The sequence below is a fragment of the Bufo gargarizans genome, chromosome 5 (assembly GCF_014858855.1).
Source record: "Bufo gargarizans isolate SCDJY-AF-19 chromosome 5, ASM1485885v1, whole genome shotgun sequence".
NCBI classification, from domain to species: domain Eukaryota; kingdom Metazoa; phylum Chordata; class Amphibia; order Anura; family Bufonidae; genus Bufo; species Bufo gargarizans.
The window spans coordinates 65,508,249-65,534,115 of NC_058084.1; the positions used below are offsets into that span (position 1 = coordinate 65,508,249).

The following is a 25,867-nucleotide window of genomic DNA, read 5'->3' on the forward strand; positions in this document are numbered from 1 at the left end:
ATGTACCCTTTTTCCATAAAGACACCCACCTCCCCCCTTTCTGATAAACCCCACACTCTCGGGCTAGTTGGGGAAAAAAAATATATAGAAACCCTAGTTGAGCCGTGAGCCCTCCACTGATTCTGAGAACAGGTCCACCATCAGAAAGCAGCTCATCAATATAGAAGTGAGCAGGCAGAAAACACACAGGGCCAGATTTATCATGACTCTGACTCACTCCACTTTAACATATGGCTAAAGTCAGTTTTAGCCAAGTCAGATTTATGATCGGCCCTTTAAGACTGTAATAAATGTGGTTTGACGGTAGCAGTTTATCCGTCAGTAAGCAGCTTTACATAAGTCGCACGTTTTTTATGAAAAAGTCGCATGTTCTATTAAAAAGTCTCATAAGATAAGCATGGTCCTCACTGGAGTGAAATTGCGACTTTTTTAATAGTCCCAATAGTAAATCTGTCTAGAGATTAATTTACATAAGAAAGCACGCCCACTTTCAGAAAACTGGCGAGCATAGTGCAGAGCAGGAAAAAGTCGTAAATTTGTGCGCAGTTTTAGCGTTTGGGACTTTTTCACTCCATGATTCTGACCTGAGCTAATAATAAATCTGGCCAAGAGTTTCCAATTCTCAACTTCTTCAACCTGAGCAGCCACTAGCGATTGAGGCGAGGACCGACCCATTCTCAGAAACATGGATGTTCAAGAATTTAACTCTTCTCACAAAATAATTAAATCACCTGAGGTCTCAATGAAAAAGGTACACTCCAAAGCATACAAGATAACAACAAGTAAGGCGTGCGTAACACACCAATAATGAGTAATAAAAATCAAATGTATTAATGTATCAATTTAAAATTAACATGATTTACAGTACATATACATAAACAAGCAGGGACTAACCACAGTCATACATCCCCCTGCTGTCAACCCTATCACAGTAATAATGATTAGTATACCCCAGATGATCAATGAAAAAATGGAAACAATGTCCTAATAGATATGGTGGATCAAAAAGTACGAGGTATAGATGCAAATACGTGCGTGCCCCATGTAGATCAAGGCAACACACTACCAAGGCACAGAACAAACAAGTCTAACGGCCAAGAGGTGCACTAATGTATAGGGCAGCATACCAGGATTGCTGGGGCTGACACCAGGGCAATGGCGCTCCTCAACGCGCGTTTCGCGTATATTCGCTTCCTCAGGAAACGCGCGTCGAGGAGCGCCATTGCCCTTGTGTCAGCCCCAGCAATCCTGGTATGCTGCCCTATACATTAGTGCACCTCTTGGCGCGTTTCGTGTATATTCGGAGGACATTGTTTCAATTTTTTCATTGATCATCTGGGGTATACTAATCATTATTACTGTGAGAGGGTTGACAGCAGGGTGATGTATGACTGTGGTTAGTCCCTGCTTGTTTATGTATATGTACTGTAAATCATGTTCATTTTTAATTGATACATTAATAAATTTGATTGTTATTACTCATTATTGGTGTGTTACGCACTCCTTACTTGTTGTGTTATCTTCTCACAAAATAGTAAAATAGCAGCAGAGCGCATCACTGCCAGGCAGTTTTTTCTCCATGGCTGTGGCGCAGTCGGTTCAGACTGGACCACGACACAGCCAGGAAGAAGGAGATGCCCACTGAGAAACCCTGGCATCTCCTTCCTGTACTGATGCTCAGTATTAACATACATGGCACTAAAACTGCAGGGGGGCACAGTGGGGCATGCAAAGGGCATTTAGAACAATGATGTCAGCATATATAACAATTATTTCCTGCTGAGAGACTCCCTTTAAAAGGGCATCTGTCAGCAGATTTGTACCCATGACACTGGCTGACCTGTTACATGTGCGCTTGGCAGCTGAAGGCATCTGTGTCTGTCCCATGTTCATATGTGTCCGCATTGCTGGGAAAAGTTATGTTTTAATTGATATGCAAATGAGCCTCTAGGAGCAACGGGGGTGTTGCAGTTACTCTTAGAGGCGCTGCTCTCTCTGCAACTGCTGCGTCCTCTGCACTTTGACAGGACCAGGCAATGAAAACATCATAACGCCTGGTCCTATCAAAGTGCAGAGGGCATGACAGTTGCAGAGAGAGCAGAGCCTCTAGGTGTAATAATAACGTCCCCCATTGCTCCTGGAGGTTCATTTGTATATACTAAAAACATCATTTTTCTCAGCACTGTGTACACATATGAACATGGGACCGACACAGATGCCTTCAGCTGCCAATCGCACATGCAACAGGTCAACCAGCTTCATAGGTACAAATCTGCTGACAGATGCCCTTTAAGTGTTAATTTAACGTTTACTGCAACTGTGTATTTAACACATTAGGTGTCAAGGTATCATTTGCTACATCTGTACCAAAATCCTGATGTTCTGCAGCTTTCCATAGGAGGTGCTTGACGCTAAGTCCCGAATTGCACTGTACCTTCCAAGAGTTTGGCTGGCCCTTCTTCCCTGGCCACGCCTGGCGAGCTCACAGAGGATGATGAATCCACAAGACTTTCGATGGGGCTATCTGCGGGTAATTCTGTAGCAGATCCATTCAGGGAGCTTTGCACACTCATCTGACTGGTACTTGTGGCAGGAGCGGGTAGCACAGACGAAAAAGAAGAGTCACACATGGATGCAGATGATGGTGCCTTAATGTGTGCCATTCTCTAGCTCTGAGACATGTGAAAACAGAAACATTTGGTTACATACAGTACACGGCTCATGTCAGGCGGTATAATATTATAGTGTTACATAATAGTATACATATACATGTATAGTATCCATCGCTTATCCCCTGTTGATTAATCTGCCCCTTTAAAAAGAACGTGGAAAAAAATGGTTTTATACGGCAGATCATGTTGCATTTGTTCACATAATTTGATGGGGTTTTTTGGGTTTTGGTTTTTATTTCAAAGTTCACTTTTACTACACTTTACAATCTGATATTTTTTGGGCCTCTTTCGCACAAGCATATTTGCAATTTGAATATACAACTCTACTACAGTAGCTTTAGACTACCTAACCAGATAGGAACAACACCCCCCGATTGCACCCATTCCATCCCCTGCCAGGCACAAATGCAATGTTCTCCGTTAGGCCACTACATTCCTGACGACAGACATTTTTGCAGTTTTTGTTCAAAATGGTTGTCATTAGAAGCAATGGGAACTGTTCACACTTTATTTTTTTTAAATGATTATTTAAAGAGCCTGTAGTCCCATTATCACAATTTAAAAACTGTACTCAGAAAACCAAAGACAAACAAAGGACATAGTTACTTATGCCTCTGGGAAGCCAACCATCAAGTCAGGTCCATGTTGCAGACTCAAGTCAAACTTTAGGAGGTGTTGACCTTTCTAGGGTTGCTATCCTGTGGAACGTAGGTGGATCATCCCTGTCGGCCTCGGTGGTCAGTGTGAACTTCGCTACTATATAAGTATTGTAGTACTATAATAAAATTATGCTTCTAGCTGTATAATGCAAACAAAGTACAATAATGTCATACTTATAGAAAACATTATGGTGATAATGCTACGCTTACTATACAAATTTGAGATTCTTGGCAAATACATTTTGTACAAAATTATTTGGACCCGTCTGCCAAACGTCAAGGCGATCTCTCAAAGAGGGAACCTAACACTAAATACTACCTGTTATGTGTCAAAATGGCCACCTTAAAATTCAGGGAGTGCAGGTTCCACATGCATGCTGGGTGCACTCTGCTTTTTACCATTTTTAGTGCCATAATGGCCTCCATTAAATCCAGGGATGCAGGTACCAACATGCATACTGAGCCTACTCTATACCTCTCCTGGTGCCAAATGGCTTCCAATAAATACAATGAGAGCAGGCTACAGCTTTATACTTCCTCTAATCAAAATCAGCCTATGGGGCACAAGGTACCAGTCGGAATCAAAGCAGAGTTCGGTTTTAAATTTTAAAGTGGTTTAAAAATCAACTACCGAAGTTATTCAACAAAGTCATGCGGAACTTTGCGAATAACCAAATTCGGCTCATCGGAGCCCATACATTCTAATACTGTACTGAGACTGATCTCCATACAGTATTATTCCAAAGCTCTGAACAAAGCTATTTTGGATGTAGCATCCAAAGCTCACTTCGCCCATCACTAGCACTTTCGTTAAATTAATTTTAATGCTGAGAGAATCAGATCTTTATGTACCTGGCTGGCAGCCTTGAAGAGGGCCCGGCTGGGAAATTTCCCTGTAGGATCTAGAAGAGCCAGTGCGCCCCAGACTGCGTTACAGCCTAATCAATGAGGTGTGTATTTAAGAACAATTAACTAAAAACTTCAATGGCAAATCATAATTAGGCCCCATGCACACGGCCGTGTTTCACAGCCGTGTGCGGGCCGTGGAACCGCGGCCTGGATCCCTCCTGAGAGCAGGAGCGCACGGCGTCACTGGTTGCTATGACGCCGTGCGCTCCCTGCTGCCGCCGCAATACAGTAATACGCTGGTATGATCTATACCAGTGTATTACTGTACTGTGCCGGCAGCAGGGAGCGCACGGCGTCATAGCAACCAGTGACGCCGTGCGCTCCTGCTCTCAGGAGGGATCCAGGCCGCGGTTCCACGGCCCGCACACGGCTGTCAAACACGGCCGTGTGCATGGGGCCTTACCATCATCTCATTATCACAGGCAGGATTACAATGACAAATAACACCTCTGTACAGATAACACATGATTCACTATTCATAACACGTGATGTCTCAGCTACTCCCCCTCTCTGCATAAGTCACTGCCCTAAAAACATGTCCCATCTATTTTACCAAGTCATCTCCTGTCTATTGTGTCTATGGCCCATGGGGTTGCTGTAAAGCATAACACTAAATGCTGTTAAACAGCAGCTCAGGCAAGATGGCTGCCTACATAATCATGTACATAATTGCCCTTTAACCCCGGGCCTGTTTTCACCTTCCTGCCCAGGCCATTTTTTGCAAATCTGACCAGTGTCACTTTATGTGGTGATAACTTTAAAACGCTTTTACTTATACAGGCCATTCTGAGATAGTTTTCTCGTCACATATCGTACTAAAATGTAAAAAATAAATAAAAATAAAATGTTATTCATAAAAAATACCAAATTTACAATTTTTAATTTCTCTACTTTTATAATAGATAGCAATACCTCCAAAAATAGTAATTACTTTACATTCCCCATATGTCTACTTCATGTTTAAATCATTTTGAAAATTACATTTCATTTGTTGGTGACGTTAGAAGGCTTAGAAGTTTGGTAACAAATCTTGAAATTTTTTGGAAAATTTCCAAAACCCACATTTTAAGGACCAATTCAGGTCTGAAGTCACTTTGTGAGGCTTACATAATAGAAACCACCCAAACATTATCCCATTTTAGAAACTACACCCCTCAAGGTATACAAAACTGATTTTACAAACTTTTTTAACCCTTTAGGTGTTCCACAAAAATTTATGGAAAATGGAGATGAAATTTCAGAATTTCACTTTTTGGGCAGATTTTACATTTGAATCAATTTTTTCCAGTAGCAAAGCAAGGGTTACCAGCCAAATAAAACATAATATTTATTACCCCGATTCTGCTGTTTACAGAAACACCCCACATGTGATCGTAAACTGCTGTACGGGCACACGGCAGGGCGCAGTAGGAAAGGAACGCCATATAATTTTTGGAAGGAAAATTTAGTTGAACTGGTTTTTAGATGCCATGTCCCATTTGAAGCCCCCCTGATGCACCCCTACAGTAGAAACTCAAAAAAGTGACCACATTTTGGAAACTACGGGATAAGGTGCCAGTTTTATTGGTACTATTTTGGGGTACATATGATTTTTAATTGCTCTATATTACGTTTTACCTGAGGGATTAGGTCATGTGACTTTTTTTTATAGAGCAGATCGTTACGCACATTGCAATACCTAATATGTCTTACTTTTTCTTATTTATTTAAGTTTTACACAATAATAGCATTTTTGAAACCGAAAAAAGATATTTTAGTGTCTCCATAGGTTGAGAGCAATAGCTTTTTTATTTTTAGACCGATTCTCTCAGGTAGGGTCTCATTTTTTGCAGGATGAGTTGACGGTCTGATTGTAACTATATTTTTGATCACTTGCTGTAGCAATTTGTGTGATATAATGTGACAAAAAAATGATGTTTTGGCAGCGTTTTTTTTTTTTTTTATACAGTGGTTAGGTCATGTGATATTTTTATGACAAAAATGGCTCTCTTTTTTTTACACCGTTTATATTTTTCTTATGCTATTTATTGGAAAGGGTGGATCATGTGATATATTTATAGAGCTGGTCAATACGGACGCGGCAATACTAATATGTGTGGGTTTTGTTTTTTATCATAAAATAAGGGGAAAGGGGCGTTTTTCTTCTTTTTTACTTTAATAATTTTATTAAAAACATTTTTTTCTTTACTTTTTTTATGATGTTCACTTTTGGGGGTCTAAACCTCTCTGCAATACATCTGTATTGTAATTCATTGCCTGTTAGTGCATGACACTGAGTCATACACTAACAGGTTGCCTAGGAGACCCAGCCTGAGGCTGGATCTCCTCCGCACCCGTAGAAGGCAGGTCCTGATGCCGTGCAAGGTATTGGGCAGCCTCTGCACGGCATCAGGCTGCCTTGTCACGCATCGGGTGCCCGCCACAGCAGCGCGGGGAATTGATGCGATCAATCACCCGACACAAACCCCTTCTATGTCGCGGTCAGTGCGGACCGCGGCATAGAAGGGGTTAATCCCCCAACATCGGCTTTTACAGCGATTCCGGCGGATACAGCAGGGGCCCGACTACCACGGACTGCCGGGCCCCTGCAGTGAACGCCCGTGCGATCACTATGACGTACTATTACATATTGCGGGAACGCAGTGGTAGTAGTACATCATAGGTCGGGAAGGGGTTTAAGGGTTTGTCAGTTTAAAATGTATATTTTCATAAGCCCTATTTTACAGAATTTTGAGTTTAAAGGGGTCTTTTTTTTTCAGGACCCTCATCTTTTGGCAACAGTGGTCAGCAGTTGCAATAAGTGTCTCTCACGCTGGAGGTCCTGTCCTACATTAATCACACAGATATCCCATTGATTTGAATGGCTACTGTGTAATTCCTAATTTTCCTTGTGGTGGTACTGCAGGGAAATTGAAGATTTACTTCCAAGTTTCCGCAAGATTACTGGTGATCTCTGGAGGTGTGAACAGGTGGACATCATGACCAGTATACTGCCAAGACAGTCAAAGCAGACAACCCGATTAGCCTAATGTCAGACGAGCGTGTCCACTGCGGGAAACACGCTCCATGTGGGAGCTCGATGTCCCGTTATGTACACTGCTTCTGTGACATCAGCACACAGCATTATAAGGATTTATAATGCTGTATGTCTCTGCTTGACTTTTGCTGCAATGATTTGTACTCACATAATGCCATCATGAATACAGCAAGGTCAGGCAGAGACACACAGCATTATAAATCATTATAATGCCGTGCGCTCATGACACAGGAGTAGTGTACATAAGGGAAAATCATGCTCCGACACGGAACGCGTTTCCCGCAGTAGACACGCTCGTCTGACATTAGCCTTAAAGTGAACCTGTCAGGTGATATCTGCTGCCAAATCATGGAGCAAGATATGATAGAGGGAGCGAAGGTGAGCTCTGCAATATATCACTTTACATGATTCGGAGGACAATTTCAGAGTACAAAGCAGAGTATACCCCCGGCAGGACTCCCAAGAGGGACAGTCCTGATTACATCGGCCCACACAGGATGATTGACAACTCTCCTATCAGTGTGTGTGTACACAGAAGGTTGTCAATTATCTTGTGTGGGCAGGGTCATCAGGACTCTCACAGAGATCAGCTTCTCTTCCTCCATCATATCTTGCTCTCAGATAGGGAGGCACAAATCACCCAACTGGTTCACTTTAAAGGGGTTGTGAAAAATGAGGGGGGGGACGGGGACTCATTCCTCCCACAGGGTCTGTAAAGGGAAGACGACTTACCTGCTTCCTGGTGCCAGCGCTCCGCTCCTTCTCCTGCAAGCATGTGATGCTCCGCTGAGCTCCCTCAATGCGAGCATCCGGTCACCAGCTCCCCTTACGTCATGAAAAATTGTCACATTACAAAAGGGGACCCAGTCTCAGGCCCGGCCAGTGATTGGCTGTGGAGATGTCAAACCAGACATTGAGGGAGCCCAGCATAGCATCGTAGGCCTGCAGGAGAAAAATTGGGGAGCGGGCTCCAGGAAGCAGGTAAGTCATCTTTCCTTCACAGGTCTAGCCAAGTGTGAGTGTGTGAGTGTGTAAAAAAAAAAAAAAAAACACACACACATTCTTGTGCAACCCCTTTAAAGGGAACCTGTCATCAACTTTTCACTGAACTCACTGATGCAGATGTCAGTGGTGTGTCACTCATGAGCTAAAAGTAAGTGGTTGCTGAGAACCAGCATCATAATCATTGCAGCCCGGGCCTGGAGAAGAGTCACATCTACCTGAGAAGAGTCCTGGTTATTCCTAATCTCCTGCTCTCCCCCATCTGCTGATGATTGGCAGTTCTCTCCTAGAGAGAAAGGGAGAAAACTAGGTAGAAGACTGTCAGCCATCAGCAGGTGGGGGCGGGAGAGCAGGAATTCATGAATAACCAGGACTCTTCTCAGGTGGCCGGGACTCTTTTCCAGGCCCAGTCTGCAATGATTGTGATGTTGGTTCTTGGCAACCACTTACTTATAAATGACGGACCGCTGAAATCAACTCACCTGTCTCTACTGTAGGCTACATGCATGCGACCGTGGTGTGTTTTGTGGTCCACAAATTGCGAATCCGCAAAACACGGATGGCGTCCATGTAAGTTCCGCAATTTGCGTTACGGCACGGACAGCTTTAGTATAACTGCCTATTCTTGTCCAGAAAGTGCGGACAAGAATAGGACATGTTATATATTATTTTTTTTGCGGGGCCACGGAACGGAGCAACGGATGCGGACAGCACATAGAGTGCTGTCCGCATCTTCTGCGGCCCCATTGAAGTGAATAGGCCCGCATCCGAGACGCCAAAACTGTGGCTCGGATGCGGACCGAAACAACGGCTGTGTGCATGAGGCCTTATGCTGCGGTTAGTATGGGCAGCATAAAGTTGATGACAGGCTCCCTTTAAGCTTCAGCATTTAGTTATTAACGCTTTAACCTATTCTGCCTGTATACAAAGATCTGGTCAGTTCTGTCCTATCATTGAGTCATCAGACACACCAGGCACATGCGAGGACAGGGGACCATCTGCTCTAACTGCACAGAGATCTGGATCCCGAGCCTTGACCTGCACCAAAAGCGCTGAAACATTAGGGGTGTTAATACCAATGGCAGATGCTTTACACGAAGATTACGTTTCTTTCGATTGAATGGTGCACATTAGAACGGGGTAATTTGCACTATATTCTGCCATAGGTTTATTATAAACACAATGCACAATATTATTAAGGCAGATTATTCCTCCAAAAACATTCATCACATATACAAAGGGGTCGCACATGTGCCCTGCAGCGCCAATCAATGTTTATGGGGTTAAGCATTTTACTAGACTGTCTCCGCCAGCCCCACAGACCAAGGCCTCATGCACATGACCTATCGGTTTTGCGGTCTACAAATCACTGATGACTTGTGTTTGATGTCCTAATTGTATAAAAAAAATAATAATAATTGCGGTTCGGACACTGATACAAAATATGGTCATGTGCATGAGGCCTAAGATAGGAGGGGCAGTGCACATGTATAGCCATCGTTCCATCCAAACTCCTCCTCACCCCGGTCCTGCAGTGGAGACAAACCACCCATGATGGATAGATACATAGCTACATCTTCCCTCTTCAGTTTTTTATTTAATTATTTATTTTTACATAGAATACTTCCCAGAAGAGAGAAGGGACACTTTCCAAAATAAAGTCTTTTTTAACGAATCATTTTTTGCATCAATGATTGGTTTGTGCCATGCGACCATGAAATGTGAGGGAAGAGCTTGCTATTACTCAAGCTCCATGGCTGCCCGCACAGCGCACGCAAGATGACCTGATGGTGTGATCTCAGGTCCCAGTGCAGCATGTGAAGAAGAGGATGGAAGATCTCTGGAGTGTCGTCAGCGCCCCTACAGGAAAAGTAAGTAGTATAGTTCACTGGCGCTGTGGCTGGAAACTGATGGCTAGGCGGGTGAGTGGGGGAACTGACGGCAGTGGGGGGCAGTTGGTGGCATTGGAGGAGGAGCTGATGACATGGGGAAGCTGGTGACACGGGGGGGGGGGGGGTGATGGCACTGCTGGGAGAACTAATTGCATTGGAGGGGGAACGGATGGCACTGAAGGGGAAACTGAAGGTAGGGGAACTGATGAGTTTTTATAGAAAACATTATTTTAATTAGCTTTTTTTAATTTTTTTATTAGAGTACTCGATTAATCGGTAGAATACTTAATTACTAAAATAATCGATAGCTGCAGTCCTAGTACTAATCCTTAAAGTGCAGAACTCACACAGCCGGTATCCGTGTTTTGCAGACCACACAAAGGTCGTGTGCAGGAGGCCTTAGGTTACATGGATTATGCACGTTTTTCCATGCAGATTTTTGTGCAGAAAAACAGCAGTGTAAGGGCTCGTTCAGACGGTTGTACGAACGAGTCCGCATCCATTCTGCAATTTTGCATAACGGATGCGAACACATTCATTTCAATGGGGCTGCAAAAGGAGCGGACAGCACACCGCCTGCTTTCCGCATCCGTGGCTCCGTTTCTCGGTCCCGCAAAAAAGATAGAGCATGCCCTATTCTTGTCCACAATCGCAGACAAGAACAGGCATTTTCTATTACAGTTGCGCAAATTGCGGAATGCACATGGTTAGTATCCGTATTTTGCGGATCCGCAGAACGCTATGGTCATGTGACTGCGCCCTAATACAGTACAAGCAAGTGAATAAGAGTTGACAATTCTCATGTACACTTTACTTTTCTACTTCCGTGCGGGAATTGACCTCATGTATAGCGGTTTTCTCCCACAGACTTTGGCCACCTGCACATGGATTACATGTAGTTTTTCAATGCGGATACTTGTGTGGAAAAACCACAATACAGTACCAGCAAAAACCGCAAGTAACATACTGTGCGTTAGGATCCTGCTGTTCTCTGGGACGGATTCGCCTTAGTGCCTGCAGATAGACGTCTAGAAAAGCGATGGCAAGTATTAAACCGATTTAATGTAATTACTTCACAGCAACGTAATTCAGCTACTAATTTCTAACAATTAGGTTACAGTTCTGAACTCTCCCACGTGCGGATACACCTGCAGCTACGATAAATCACCCCAACGTGCCAAGCCTGGACCTGCCGCTCACACTATTACTCCAGCATTCACCCACTGACGCAGAGCAGGCGAAGGATTACACAACCTTCTCCGGAATGACAAATGCAGGATACTTCTGGAGTGTAGCTAGAGCCGGATACATTCCCACCGAAATGTTATAATACTGCTGTGACCACATAAGAAATGGAAACCTACAGGTGCATCTCAAAGAAGAATATCACTGAAAAGTTAATTTCAGTAATTCAATTCAAAAAGTGGAATCCTATAGATTCATTCAAGTGTTTATTTCTTTATATGTTAATGTCAATGTGAGGCCGTGACCCAGTTCACGTGGCCAAGGGTTTTTGCTGCATGGTTTTCAAGAGCGCACCAAGAATGCACAGGTCCATTTTTGGCATGGTCACCGTGGACCCCTCGGAAAAAGCTGTAACATACTTGTTATGGCACCCCCTGGTGTTATTTTGACGCTCTCGCAGAATGTCCACCTAATGTGCCCAGAGCTGGTGGTCACACATGCTCAGTAAGCTCAGTCTCACACACTGGGTCATTTTGTAAATAGTGGTGTTATTCCTGTATTGTACAGACCGCCAATAATAATCAGAACATTAGAGCTTCTCACCTTGAAAACCCTTGGATGAGCACTTATTGCTAGGCTACATTAAGAAGAATCTGGCCCCCTGTGTGGGCTCACTGGCAATAAATAACACCAAAATTCTGGTGGCGTGCACTAGATTTAAAGGCTTTGGACACCTTTGGGCCATTTTTTTTATTGCATTCTACTCATTTTGGCCTTTATTAAAACACCCTTTTCTCTATACAGATGTCAGTCTCTGTATATCTGTGGAGTAGCAGGTTTTCAGTTCATAGTCAGATAGAAGCCCTAACAGTTCACGTGTTGCCCTTATCTCTGAACTCCTGACCGCTCATAAACATCCATTATAGCTCAATTCTCAACAAACTGATAACGATTTAGCTTAAAGGGAATCTGTCACCGGGATTTTAGCGACAGAGCTTTTACCATCATCACATCATTATATATACTATTACTACCCTAAGTGTTGTCCTTTGTCTAGAAAAATAGCTTTTATTAATATGGTAATTACCTTAGTAAGGTGCCCAAGGGACTGTCCCTCCAGCCGCTGGAGCCCAGACGGGCCCCTTCTCCTGGAGCCCAGCACCCCCCGTCCTTTGAGGCCAATTCCAGGCGCTGACATGTGTATCCATGGCGCATGCGCAGATGGCTCAGCAAACGCATTCCGTGGATACACGTCAGCACCTGGAATCGGCCTCACAGGACGCACTGTACATGTGCCAGCCGGCAATGAGGAGTGAATAAATTAGCAGTGTGGCGGTGCTGGGCTCCAGGAGAAGGGGCCCGTCTGGGCTCCAACGGCTGGAGGGACAGCCCCTTGGGCTCCTTACTAAGGTAATTACCATATTAATAAAAGTGATTTTCTAGACAAAGGACAACACTTAGGGTAGTAATACTAGTATATTTTAATACAAAACAAGTTTGTTTTAACTGATGATCTATCCTCTGGATAGATTAGCTTCTGATCGGCGGGGGTCCGACACCTGGGACCCCCGGCGATCAGCTGTTTGAGAAGAAAGCGGCGCTCCAGTAGTGCCGCGGCCTTCTCACTGTTGACTGACGTCACGACTAATATCAACTAGCGTGGCCGGGGCTAATCTCTGTTCACTGAAATGGAGCTTAGCCCCGCCCACGCTAGTTGATACGTCAGTGGGCCGGCGGTAAACAGTGAGAAGGCCGCGGCACTGCTGGAGCGCCGCTGCCTTCTCAAACAGCTGATCGGTGGAGGTCCTGGGTGTCGGAACCCCGCCGATCAGAAGCTGATGATCTTTCCAGAGGATAGATCATCAGTTAAAACAAAGTGCAGATCCCCTTTAAGAAATAGTATCCTAACTCAGGAAACCTCGGGAAAACACCTAGAAATCCCCTTGAAAGGTGTTTTTTATCCAATGCATTTTTCCATACTGCTCGAACGTTGAAATGACTCACTGAACTTACCCGTCTATATAAAATGCAAGGCATGAAAAAAAAAAAACGTCATTACAAAACCATGTCTTCAAACACACTATTTGGCAATAAACATCATAAAAATAAAAAAAAACACAATTAAACTCCCTGCACAAGTCAGATGTTTTTGGGAGAAAAGAAATGCCATGACAAAAAATTTTGTGGTAGCATCCCAAGAGTGGTATTCCCATCTTAGGCTACCTTCACACCAGTGGTAGCGACAATCCGGCAGGCTGTTTCAGCAGGCAAGCAGCGGATCGGCCAGACACAAACCGAAGCAGTTTGTGTCCGGCAGGTTCTACGATTGCCAGCCGGATGAGACGGAATGTCCGCCGGACCCCATTATACTTACTTCTCTCAGGAATTCACACCACTGGTGTGAAACTAGCCTTAGAGATCTATGGCATCTACAGTAAAAATGTCACGCAGGTGGGGAAGGTGCCATCTTTGTTAGCATTTAGGTGCTCACAGAACAGAGGTGGCTGGACAGCTATCTCCAACCATTCACATCTACTGAGCTTTGCTCTGCTGTTTCCATAACCCCTGTAGGCTTCATTGTGTAGAGACGTGCATACGCACTGTTACCACTCCGCGTAATCTCCACCTGGATAGTACCCATAGAAGGAGATTTATCATGACTGGTCTAAAGGAAGCCTGGCTTAGGTGTCCATAACAAGATTCCACCTTTCATTTTCCAAAGGAGCTCTGAAAAATGTAAGGTGGAATCTGATTGGCAGCTATGGGCAACTAAGTCAATTTTCCTTTACAACAGTTTTTATAAATCTCGCCCAAAGTGTGCAGAATACGAACCAGGGATATCCTGTGCTTATGCAATACATGTCCAAGATGAGACAAATGCAAGGCATAACTTGTCTGGCCAAGACTTGAGGTAGGCTGGTATTCAAAGCAGTTACAAAACCTGAAACTGACCAATGCAAATCCTAGGAGGCCTCTCACACTATGTATGTACAGGTTTAGATACAGTATCATGCCGTACAAATATAACCGTCTGGGAATCTGGAGAGCAATAAGAGCGTGAAAGAACTAAACATGGGCCATACCATTCTCTGTAGGAGAGTGGGGAGCACCTGGAGTCATATGACGCAACATCTATGTGATGAGAGCAGCTCATATTTGTTTTTATCCTTGTTGATGCCGACAGAGAAGTCACATAACACGGTCAATGTCCCCCGACTGCAACAGGGTCAGATGACGCTAAGGTTCGGCCGGCTGACACAGAGACACTGACGACTCCCACCAAACACACTGGGGGAATTCATTATTGCAGGAGTCTGAACTGCTGTAATTTGAGCAAAATGTATCAAATGTCACATAATGTTTGGTAAATACGTTTTATCTTTAATGGGGTATTCCCATCTTGGACATTAGGAGCATATCGCTAAGATAGTCCCCCAATGTCTGATAGGCTCAAGTCCCATCTCTGGGACCGGCACCTATACTTAAAATGGAAAAGACCGCAAAGTGCCAGAGGTCGCACCACATATGCATGGCCACCCTTCATTAATTTCTTTGGGAGCATCAAAACTAGCCGAGCAGCACGCTCACTATTTTCAGAAGTCCTAATGAAATGAATGGGAAGGACACTGTGCAAGCGCGGCCAAACAGCTGCAATGATTCTGGGCAGCAGATCACTGTTTAGGCTACTTTCACACTAGTGTTTTTTGTGGATCCGTCATGGATCTGCAAAAACGCTTCTGTTACAATGATACAACCGCATGCATCCGTCATGAATGGAACCGGTTGTATTATGCCTTTTACAGTCATGACGGATTCGTCATGAACAACATTGAAAGTCAATGGAGGGCGGATCCATCCCCATTGACTTACATTGTGTGTCAGGACGGATCCGTCTTGCTCTGCACCACATCGCATACAGAAAAACGTTGCTTGCAGCTTTATTTTGTCCACGATGGGGACGCAACCAAACCGGAACGGAATGCATTTGACAATGAATAGGGACAAAACCGAAGCGTTTGAGATCCTATGACGCATCTCAATAGCGGAATGTGAAAGTAGCCTTTAGACAGGACGATCTGCTGCCCGGAAATGATAATTTAGATGCCTGTAGGAACGACAGTTGCACCCAACGAACAAGCGTTTTGCACATTCATCGGGTGATAGGCTGCACATTTAGATGGCCAGATAGTCAGGAACAAGCGTTCTCCCGAATATTGGCACATGCATTGTTAAAGGCTTTAAACACCTGTGGGGGGGGGGGCAATATTTTTTTATTACTGCAGTCTACTCATTTTGGGTTAGGAATAATTTTTTCAGTAGGTCTTTTCTCTGTACAGATGTCAGTCCCTGTGTATTTGCAGAGTAGCAGGCTTCCTATTCAGGCCTAGTTCACACTTCAGTGATTCTGAGCCAAAACCAGGACTGGAGGCTACAAAGATAAAGTATAATGGAAAGATTTGCTCCTGTTCTGTGTTCCTGCACCTGGTTGTGGCTCCCAATAACTGATGGAAATCACTGACCATTTAAAGGGGTATTCTCATCTCAGAAAATGGGGGCATATCGCTAGGATTTGCCCCCATGGTCAGAAAAGTGTAGGTCCCACTGCTGGGACCCGCACCTACAGTACAGACCAAAAGTTTGGACACACCTTCTCAAAGAGATTTCTTTATTTTCATGACTATTAAAATTGTAGATTCACACTGAAGGCAGCAAAACTATGGATTAACACATGTGGAATTCTATACATAACAAAAAAGTGTGAAACTGAAAATATGTCATATTCTAGGTTCTTCAAAGTAGCCACCTTTTGCTTTGATTACTGCTTTGCACACTCTTGGCATTCTCTTGATGAGCTTCAAGAGGTAGTCACCTGAAATGGTTTTCACTTCACAGGTGTGCCCTGTCAGGTTTAATAAGTGGGATTTCTTGCCTTATAAATGGGGTTGGGACCATCAGTTGCATTGTGGAGAAGTCAGGTGGATACACAGCTGATAGTCCTACTGAATAGACTGGTAAAATTTGTATTATGGCAAGAAAAAAGCAGCTAAGTAAAGAAAAACGAGTGGCTATCATTACTTTAAGAAGTGAGGGTCAGTCAGTCCGAAAAATTGGGAAAACTTTGAAAGTGTCCCCAAGTGCAGTCACAAAAACCATCAAGCGCTACAAAGAAACTGGCTCACATGCGGACCGCCCCAGGTAAGGAAGACCAAGAGGTCTCCGCAGCAGATGAACTTATCCTCTGCTGCGGAGGATAAGTTCATCCGAGTCACCAGCCTCAGAAACCGCAGGTTAACAGCAGCTCAGATTAGAGACCAGGTCAATGCCACACAGAGTTCTAGCAGCAGACACATCTCTAGAACAACTGTTAAGAGGAGACTGTGTGAATCAGGCCTTCATGGTAGAATATCTGCTAGGAAACCACTGCTAAGGACAGGCAACAAGCAGAAGAGACTTGTTTGGGCTAAAGAACACAAGGAATGGACATTAGACCAGTGGAAATCTGTGCTTTGGTCTGATAAGTCCAAATTTGAGATCTTTGGTTCCAACCACCATGTCTTTGTGCGACGCAGAAAAGGTGAACGGATGGACTCTACATGCCTGGTTCCCACCGTGAAGCATGGAGGAGGAGGTGTGATTGTGTGGGGGTGCTTTGCTGGTGACACTGTTGGGGATTTATTCAAAATTGAAGGCATACTGAACCAGCATGGCTACCACAGCATCTTGCAGCGGCATGCTATTCTATCCGGTTTGCGTTTAGTTGGACCATCATTTATTTTTCAACAGGACAATGACCCCAAACACACCTCCAGGCTGTGTAAGGGCTATTTGACCATGAAGGAGAGTGATGGGGTGCTGCGCCAGATGACCTGGCCTCCACAGTCACCGGACCTGAACCCAATCGAGATGGTTTGGGGTGAGCTGGACCGCAGAGTGAATGCAAAAGGGCCAACAAGTGCTAAGCATCTCTGGGAACTCCTTCAAGACTGCACTTGGGGACACTTTCAAAGTTTTCCCAATTTTTCGGACTGACTTACCTTCATTTCTTAAAGTAATGATAGCCACTCGTTTTTCTTTACTTAGCTGCTTTTTTCTTGCCATAATACAAATTCTAACAGTCTATTCAGTAGGACTATCAGCTGTGTATCCACCTGACTTCTCCACAACGCAACTGATGGTCCCAACCCCATTTATAAGGCAAGAAATCCCACTTATTAAACCTGACAGGGCACACCTGTGAAGTGAAAACCATTTCAGGTGACTACCTCTTGAAGCTCATCAAGAGAATGCCAAGAGTGTGCAAAGCAGTAATCAAAGCAAAAGGTGGCTACTTTGAAGAACCTAGAATATGACATATTTTCAGTTGTTTCACACTTTTATGGGTTAATTCATAGTTTTGATGCCTTCAGTGTGAATCTACAATTTTAATAGTCATGAAAATAAAGAAATCTCTTTGAATGAGAAGGTGTGTCCAAACTTTTGGTCTGTACTGTATATATGGAACAAAGCCCTGCAAAGCGGTGGCTGAAGGACTCCAATCTGGCCACCACCAAGCATTCTACCCATAGAAGTGAATGGGAGCGCACCGCGCATGACCGGCACTGCTCCCATTCACTTCTATGGGCCTGACGGAATTAGCCCAGCCAGCGCTCATCTATTTTTTGGTGGCCCCATAGAAAATGAATAGAGGACAGCTGCGCATGCACAGTGCGCCCTATAACACTTTCAGGGCTCCGTTCATGATATAAATGGGGGTCCCTCGCCTATCAGACAACGAGGGCACATCCTAGAAATATGCCCCCATTGTCTAAAATGAGAAATCCCCTTTAACTGAAGTGTGAACTAGCCCTCACAGCGAGTCCTGTCAGATAGAAGCCCTGACGTGTATCTCTTATTTCTGAACTCCTGACAGCTCATAGGATAGGTCGCGAGTATAAAATCTCAGAAAACCCTTTTAAAGAGAATCTGTCACCGGCGACCTCCCTATCAAATGTGTTGCATAGACACATAGCTGTGGTTCACCTGATAAAAAAAATCTGCTTTTCTTTTGTTGATCCGAGGTTCTGTTCCCGAGTTACGACACTTTTCTTAATATGACAATAAGGCCCTTGGTGCAATGAGGCCATCACCATTCCTCCTGTTGAACCTCAGTTCCACGCATTTCTGTGGCCAGCCCCTCCCCCTGGCTGTAGTGAGGGAGGGGTTGGCCACAGAAAGGAGGGGATCTTGGGGGCACTAAGAGCAATGGTGACGCCCTCACTGCACAAAAAGCCAAATTTGCATATTAAGACAAAGTATAACTCAGAAACGGAGCCTTGGGCCAACAAAATAAAAACTGCTTTTCTAATTCTATGTGACAACTATGCAAACCATTTCATAGGAAGCTGTTTATGAGGTGTCAGGAGTTCAGAGATGAGGGCTTCTAGCTGACGGGACTCACTCTGAACAGAACACCTGCTACTCTGCAAATACACAGAGAAAAGGGCAGATCATTTTAGTAAAGACCAACTGAAAAATGATTCGCAGCCAAAATGAGTAGAATGCGATAATAATAAAAAAGTCCCAAATGTGTCCATGGCTTTTAAATCTAGTGTCCTTCACAGGAAATCCATGCGCCAGAATCTGAAATCTATGCCAGCCTGGCGTAACTAGTACCAGAACAGTGGCATCGTCTTAAAGAGGAGCTCTCACCTCTCCTGACATGTCTGTTTAGTAACTACTTGGATTCCCCGTGTTACACCAATGCTGGAGCTCCATTATAACTATGTTCAGACTATCTTCTATTATTCCTGCTAGAATATAATAAATAAAAGGTACACCTGGGTGTTACCAGTTGGGAGTGTGTCCCTGCACAGTTTGACACTGGCAGCACAGACTGGACACTATCAGACTGTGCGGGGACACTATATAATGCTGCACAGTATATCACACACACACACTATATAATGCTGCACAGTATATCACACACACACACTATATAATGCTGCACAGTATATCTCACACACACACACACACTATATAATGCTGCACAGTATATCACACACACACACTATATAATGCTGCACAGTATATCACACACACACACTATATAATACACACACACTATATAATGCTGCACAGTATATCACACACACACACTATATAATACACACACACTATATAATGCTGCACAGTATAACACACACACACTATATAATGCTGCACAGTATATCACACACACACTATATAATGCTGCACAGTATATCACACACACACACTATATAATGCTGCACAGTATATCACACACACACACTATATAATGCTGCACAGTATATCACACACACACTACTATATAATGCTGCACAGTATATCACACACACACACTATATAATGCTGCACAGTATATCACACACACACACTATATAATGCTGCACAGTATATCACACACACACACACTATATAATGCTGCACAGTATATCACACACACACACTATATAATGCTGCACAGTATATCACACACACACACTATATAATGCTGCACAGTATATCACACACACACTATATAATGCTGCACAGTATATCACACACACACTATATAATGCTGCACAGTATATCACACACACACTATATAATGCTGCACAGTATATCACACACACACTATATAATGCTGCACAGTATATCACACACACACTATATAATGCTGCACAGTATATCACACACACTATATAATGCTGCACAGTATCACACACACTATATAATGCTGCACAGTATCACACACACACTATATAATGCTGCACAGTATCACACACACTATATAATGCTGCACAGTATCACACACACTATATAATGCTGCACAGTATATCACACACACACACTATAAATGCTGCACAGTATCACACACACACACTATATAATGCTGCACAGTATATCACACACACACACTATATAATGCTGCACAGTATATCACACACACACACTATATAATGCTGCACGTATATCACACACACACACACTATAATGCTGCACAGTATATCACACACACACACACTATATAATGCTGCACAGTATATCACACACACACACTATAATGCTGCACAGTATATCACACACACACACTATATAATGCTGCACAGTATATCACACACACACACTATATAATGCTGCACAGTATATCACACACACACACACTATAATGCTGCACAGTATATCACACACACACACACTATATAATGCTGCACAGTATATCACACACACACACTATATAATGCTGCACAGTATATCACACACACACTATATAATGCTGCACAGTATATCACACACACACACTATATAATGCTGCACAGTATATCACACACAATATAATGCTGCACAGTATATCACACACACACTATATAATGCTGCACAGTATATCACACACACACTATATAATGCTGCACAGTATATCACACACACACTATATAATGCTGCACAGTATATCACACACACACTATATAATGCTGCACAGTATATCACACACACACTATATAATGCTGCACAGTATATCACACACACACTATATAATGCTGCACAGTATATCACACACACACTATATAATGCTGCACAGTATATCACACACACACTATATAATGCTGCACAGTATATCACACACACACTATATAATGCTGCACAGTATATCACACACACACTATATAATGCTGCACAGTATATCACACACACACTATATAATGCTGCACAGTATATCACACACACACACACTATATAATGCTGCACAGTATATCACACACACACACACTATATAATGCTGCACAGTATATCACACACACACTATATAATGCTGCACAGTATATCACACACACACTATATAATGCTGCACAGTATATCACACACACACACTATATAATGCTGCACAGTATATCACACACACACACTATATAATGCTGCACAGTATATCACACACACACACTATATAATGCTGCACAGTATATCACACACACACACTATATAATGCTGCACAGTATATCACACACACACACACACTATATAATGCTGCACAGTATATCACACACTATATAATGCTGCACAATATATCACACACACACACTATAATGCTGCACAGTATATCACACACACACACACACTATATAATGCTGCACAGTATATCACACACACTATATAATGCTGCACAGTATATCACACACACTATATAATACTGTCCAGTATCTCACACACACTATATAATGCTGCACAGTATCACACACACTATATAATGCTGCCCAGTATCACAGACACACACTATATAATGCTGCCCAGTATCACAGACACACACTATATAATGCTGCCCAGTCACACAGACACACACTATATAATGCTGCCCAGTATCACAGACACACACTATATAATGCTGCCCAGTATCACAGACACACACTATATAATGCTGCCCAGTATCACAGACACACACTATATAATGCTGCCCAGTATCACAGACACACACTATATAATGCTGCCCAGTATCACACACACACACTATATAATGCTGCCCAGTATCACACACACTATATAATGCTGCCCAGTATCACACACACTATATAATGCTGCCTAGTATCACACACACTATATAATGCTGCCCAGTATCACACACACTATATAATGCTGCACAGTATCACACACACTATATAATGCTGCACAGTATCACACACACTATATAATGCTGCACAGTATCACACACACTATATAATACTGCCCAGTATCACACACACACTATATAATGCTGCACAGTATCACTCACACACTATATAATACTGCCCAGTATCACACACACTATATAATACTGCCCAGTATCACACACACTATATAATGCTGCACAGTATCACTCACACACACACTATATAATGCTGCCTAGTATCACACACACTATATAATGCTGCACAGTATCACTCACACACACACACACACACACTATATAATACTGCCCAGTATCTCACACATTGTGTATCACACTACACCTCCCAGTACACACTGCTCCCTGCATTCTATGCATGTGCCTTATGATAGATACACTGGGCGCCTCAGCATTCATCAGCCTGTGATACCCGGGGAGAAGCCGCTATCTGCGGGGCTGCAGACACCAGCACGTCACACGTGTGTCACGACAATCGCCAGCCCTTGTGTCGTGTCGCACAGTTACCTGGCTGTCCCGGGCCGGGCTGCTCACACCTCCAACATTGACAAACACTAAAGAGAATGAGCGTCCACGCACCGCCCCCTCCCCTGACAGCGGCTGCACAAACCAAGTCCCGGAGAAGGGGGAGACAGTAACACATCTGTCCTGTATGCTTCAACAAGATGGGTGTTACTAAACAGCAACGATTACAAAATAACAAAACAATATGTAATATAGTTTCGCTATTTTTTACTTTCTAACATAAGGTAATCTTTTTAGGGTATTATAGCTAAAATGTCACATGTCTTCCCCTGTCTGTGCGGTGGTAGTGTCCACCGCCCTCACGCTCGTCGGCACTGAAAAGCAGCCATTATTCACATCTCTAGCGACACCAGGTGGTCAGACCCAGGTAGTGCAGAAGAATAATTGCTTACTGGAGAGCACAGAAGCAGAGGGATAAAGGGAGGAGGAGGGGAAGAAGTTGCTGGAAGCACAGAAAGCAGTCTTAGTATTAAACAGTAACTGGAGATATAAACCTGCAATTCAGTCACATTGGGCAGTGAGGGCACGAGGAGGGCACATGGTGACCATTTGGATTGTGTAACATCCTTTTGATGTGCGAGAAATGTGTGACCAGTGTTCTGACAAAATGTAAACCCTCAGCGGTCTCTGTACAGCCCGGAATCCGCAGTGGTTATGGTCCTGGCATGTCATTTCATTTATTTCCCATCTTTTATATAGCGCCAACATACTCCATAGCACCCTACACCACTTATAGCCCCCGTCAACCCCGTCCTCTGTGGGATATAATCCCCCCTCCCCGCACACACAAGGGACAGTTGTAGAGGATGCCGATCAGTAAGTCTAGGAAAGTGTAAAAACCGGACTGGAGTGGAGTGGCCTCATGTAGGCGGGTCTAAAGTGACAGAAGGCGGGACAAAGCAAGTAGGCGGAGGCAGCAATATCTTAGTGCTGCACATAATACCACCCCAACAGTACAACATACCACAGTGCAGCACATAATACCACCCCAACAGTACAACATACCACAGTTCAGCACATAATACCACCCCAACAGTACAACATACCACAGTGCAGCACATAATACCACCCCAACAGTACAACATACCACAGTGCTGCACACAATACCACCCCAACAGTACAACATACCACAGTGCTGCACATAATACCACCCCAACAGTACAACATACCACAGTGCAGCACATAATACCACCCCAACAGTACAACATACCACAGTGCTGAACATAATACCACCCCAACAGTACAACATACCACAGTGCAGCACATAATACCACCCAACAGTATAACATACCACAGTGCTGCACATAATACCACCCTAACAGTACAACATACCACAGTGCTGCACATAATACCACCCCAACAGTACAACATACCACAGTGCTGCACATAATACCACCCCAACAGTACAACATACCACAGTGCAGCACATAATACCACCCCAACAGTACAACATACCACAGTGCTGAACATAATACCACCCCAACAGTACAACATACCACAGTGCAGCACATAATACCACCCAACAGTACAACATACCACAGTGCTGCACATAATACCACCCCAACAGTACAACATACCACAGTGCTGCACACAATACCACCCAACAGTACAACATACCACAGTGCTGCACACAATACCACCCCAACAGTACAACATACCACAGTGCTGCACATAATACCACCCCAACAGTACAACATACCACAGTGCTGCACACAATACCACCCCAACAGTACAACATACCACAGTGCAGCACATAATACCACCCCAACAGTACAACATACCACAGTGCTGCACACAATACCACCCCAACAGTACAACATACCACAGTGCTGCACATAATACCACCCCAACAGTACAACATACCACAGTGCAGCACATAATACCACCCAACAGTATAACATACCACAGTGCTGCACATAATACCACCCCAACAGTACAACATACCACAGTGCTGCACATAATACCACCCCAACAGTACAACATACCACAGTGCAGCACATAATACCACCCAACAGTATAACATACCACAGTGCTGCACATAATACCACCCCAACAGTACAACATACCACAGTGCAGCACATAATACCACCCCAACAGTACAACATACCACAGTGCAGCACATAATACCACCCCAACAGAACAGAATACCACAGTGCAGCACATAATACCACCCCAACAGAACGAAATACCACAGTTTAGCATATAATACCACCCCAACAGAACAGAATACCACAGTGCAGCACAAAATACTGCCATAATCAATTGTATCACTGTCCTGAAGATTGCGGTACAGTTGAATTCAAGAGAGGTCCTATGGCCGCCAGCCAGGTGCATAAGTCCCTGATGCTTCTAACATTAGTGCTTAGAGTATCAGATAGTTATGGACCTGGCTGACAGCCGTGAGGAGGGCTTGGGTGGACCCCTGGTAAAAACCCACACAAATACATGGAGAACTACAGTATCTCACAAAAGTGAGTAAACCGTTCACATTTTTGTAAATCTTTTTTTCCATCTTTTCCCTCTGAAGATCTGACACTGATACAATGTAAAGTAGTCAGTGTACGGCTTGTATCACAGTGTAAATGTGGTGTGTCCTCAAAATAACTGAGCACACAGCCATTGATGTCTAAACCGCTGGCAACAAAAGTGAGAACACCGCTATGTGAAAATGGCCAAATTGTGTCCAATTAGCCATTTTCCCTCACCGGTGTCATGTGACTCGTTAGTGTTACAAGGTCTCAGGTGTGAATGGGGAGCAGGTGTGTTAAAGGGATTCTGTCACCTCGTTTTAGCCTAAAGAGCTGCAGACATGCACAGCTAGATCGCCGCAATATACCTGTCCTATAGCTCTGTGTGCTTTTATTGTGTTTAAAAAATGATTTTATAGATATGTAAATCAGCCTGGTAAGTAGTCCAAGGGGCTGTACTAACCGTTCTGGAGCCCAGCACGGCCTGCGTCCTCCGAATGCAGTTCCTTCCCTGAGGCTGATGCCAGCACAGGGAAGGAACACTATGCCGGCACTGCGCATGCGTGAGCTTGTGGCAATCTAACTGTGAGCAAGGAGGAGATTTGGAGGACGCAGGCCGTGCTGGGCTCCATAACGGTTACTACAGCCCCTTGGACTCCTTACCAGGCTGATTTACATATCTATAAAATCATTTTTTAAACACAATAAAAGCACACAGAGCTATAGGACAGGTATATTGCGGCGATCTAGCCGTGCACGTCCGCAGCTCTTTAGGCTAAAACGAGGTGACAGAATCCCTTTAAATTTGGTGTGCTCTAGTCTATCGTTCTCATACTGCTCACTGGAAGTTCAACATGGCACCTC

The 25,867-nt window shown here is 43.9% G+C and overlaps 1 protein-coding gene across 1 annotated transcript in view; it reads right to left on the reverse strand.

Moving 5' to 3' along the window:
- STAU2 (staufen double-stranded RNA binding protein 2) overlaps positions 1-22,610 on the reverse strand; it is a 283,250-nt gene extending 260,640 nt beyond the window's left edge. Inside the window, 2 exon segments of the mRNA XM_044294063.1 lie at positions 2,435-2,672; positions 22,518-22,610. Coding sequence (XP_044149998.1) covers positions 2,435-2,663 — 229 coding nt within the window. The 5' untranslated portion in view covers positions 2,664-2,672; positions 22,518-22,610.
- Positions 22,611-25,867: the final 3,257 nt, after the last annotated feature.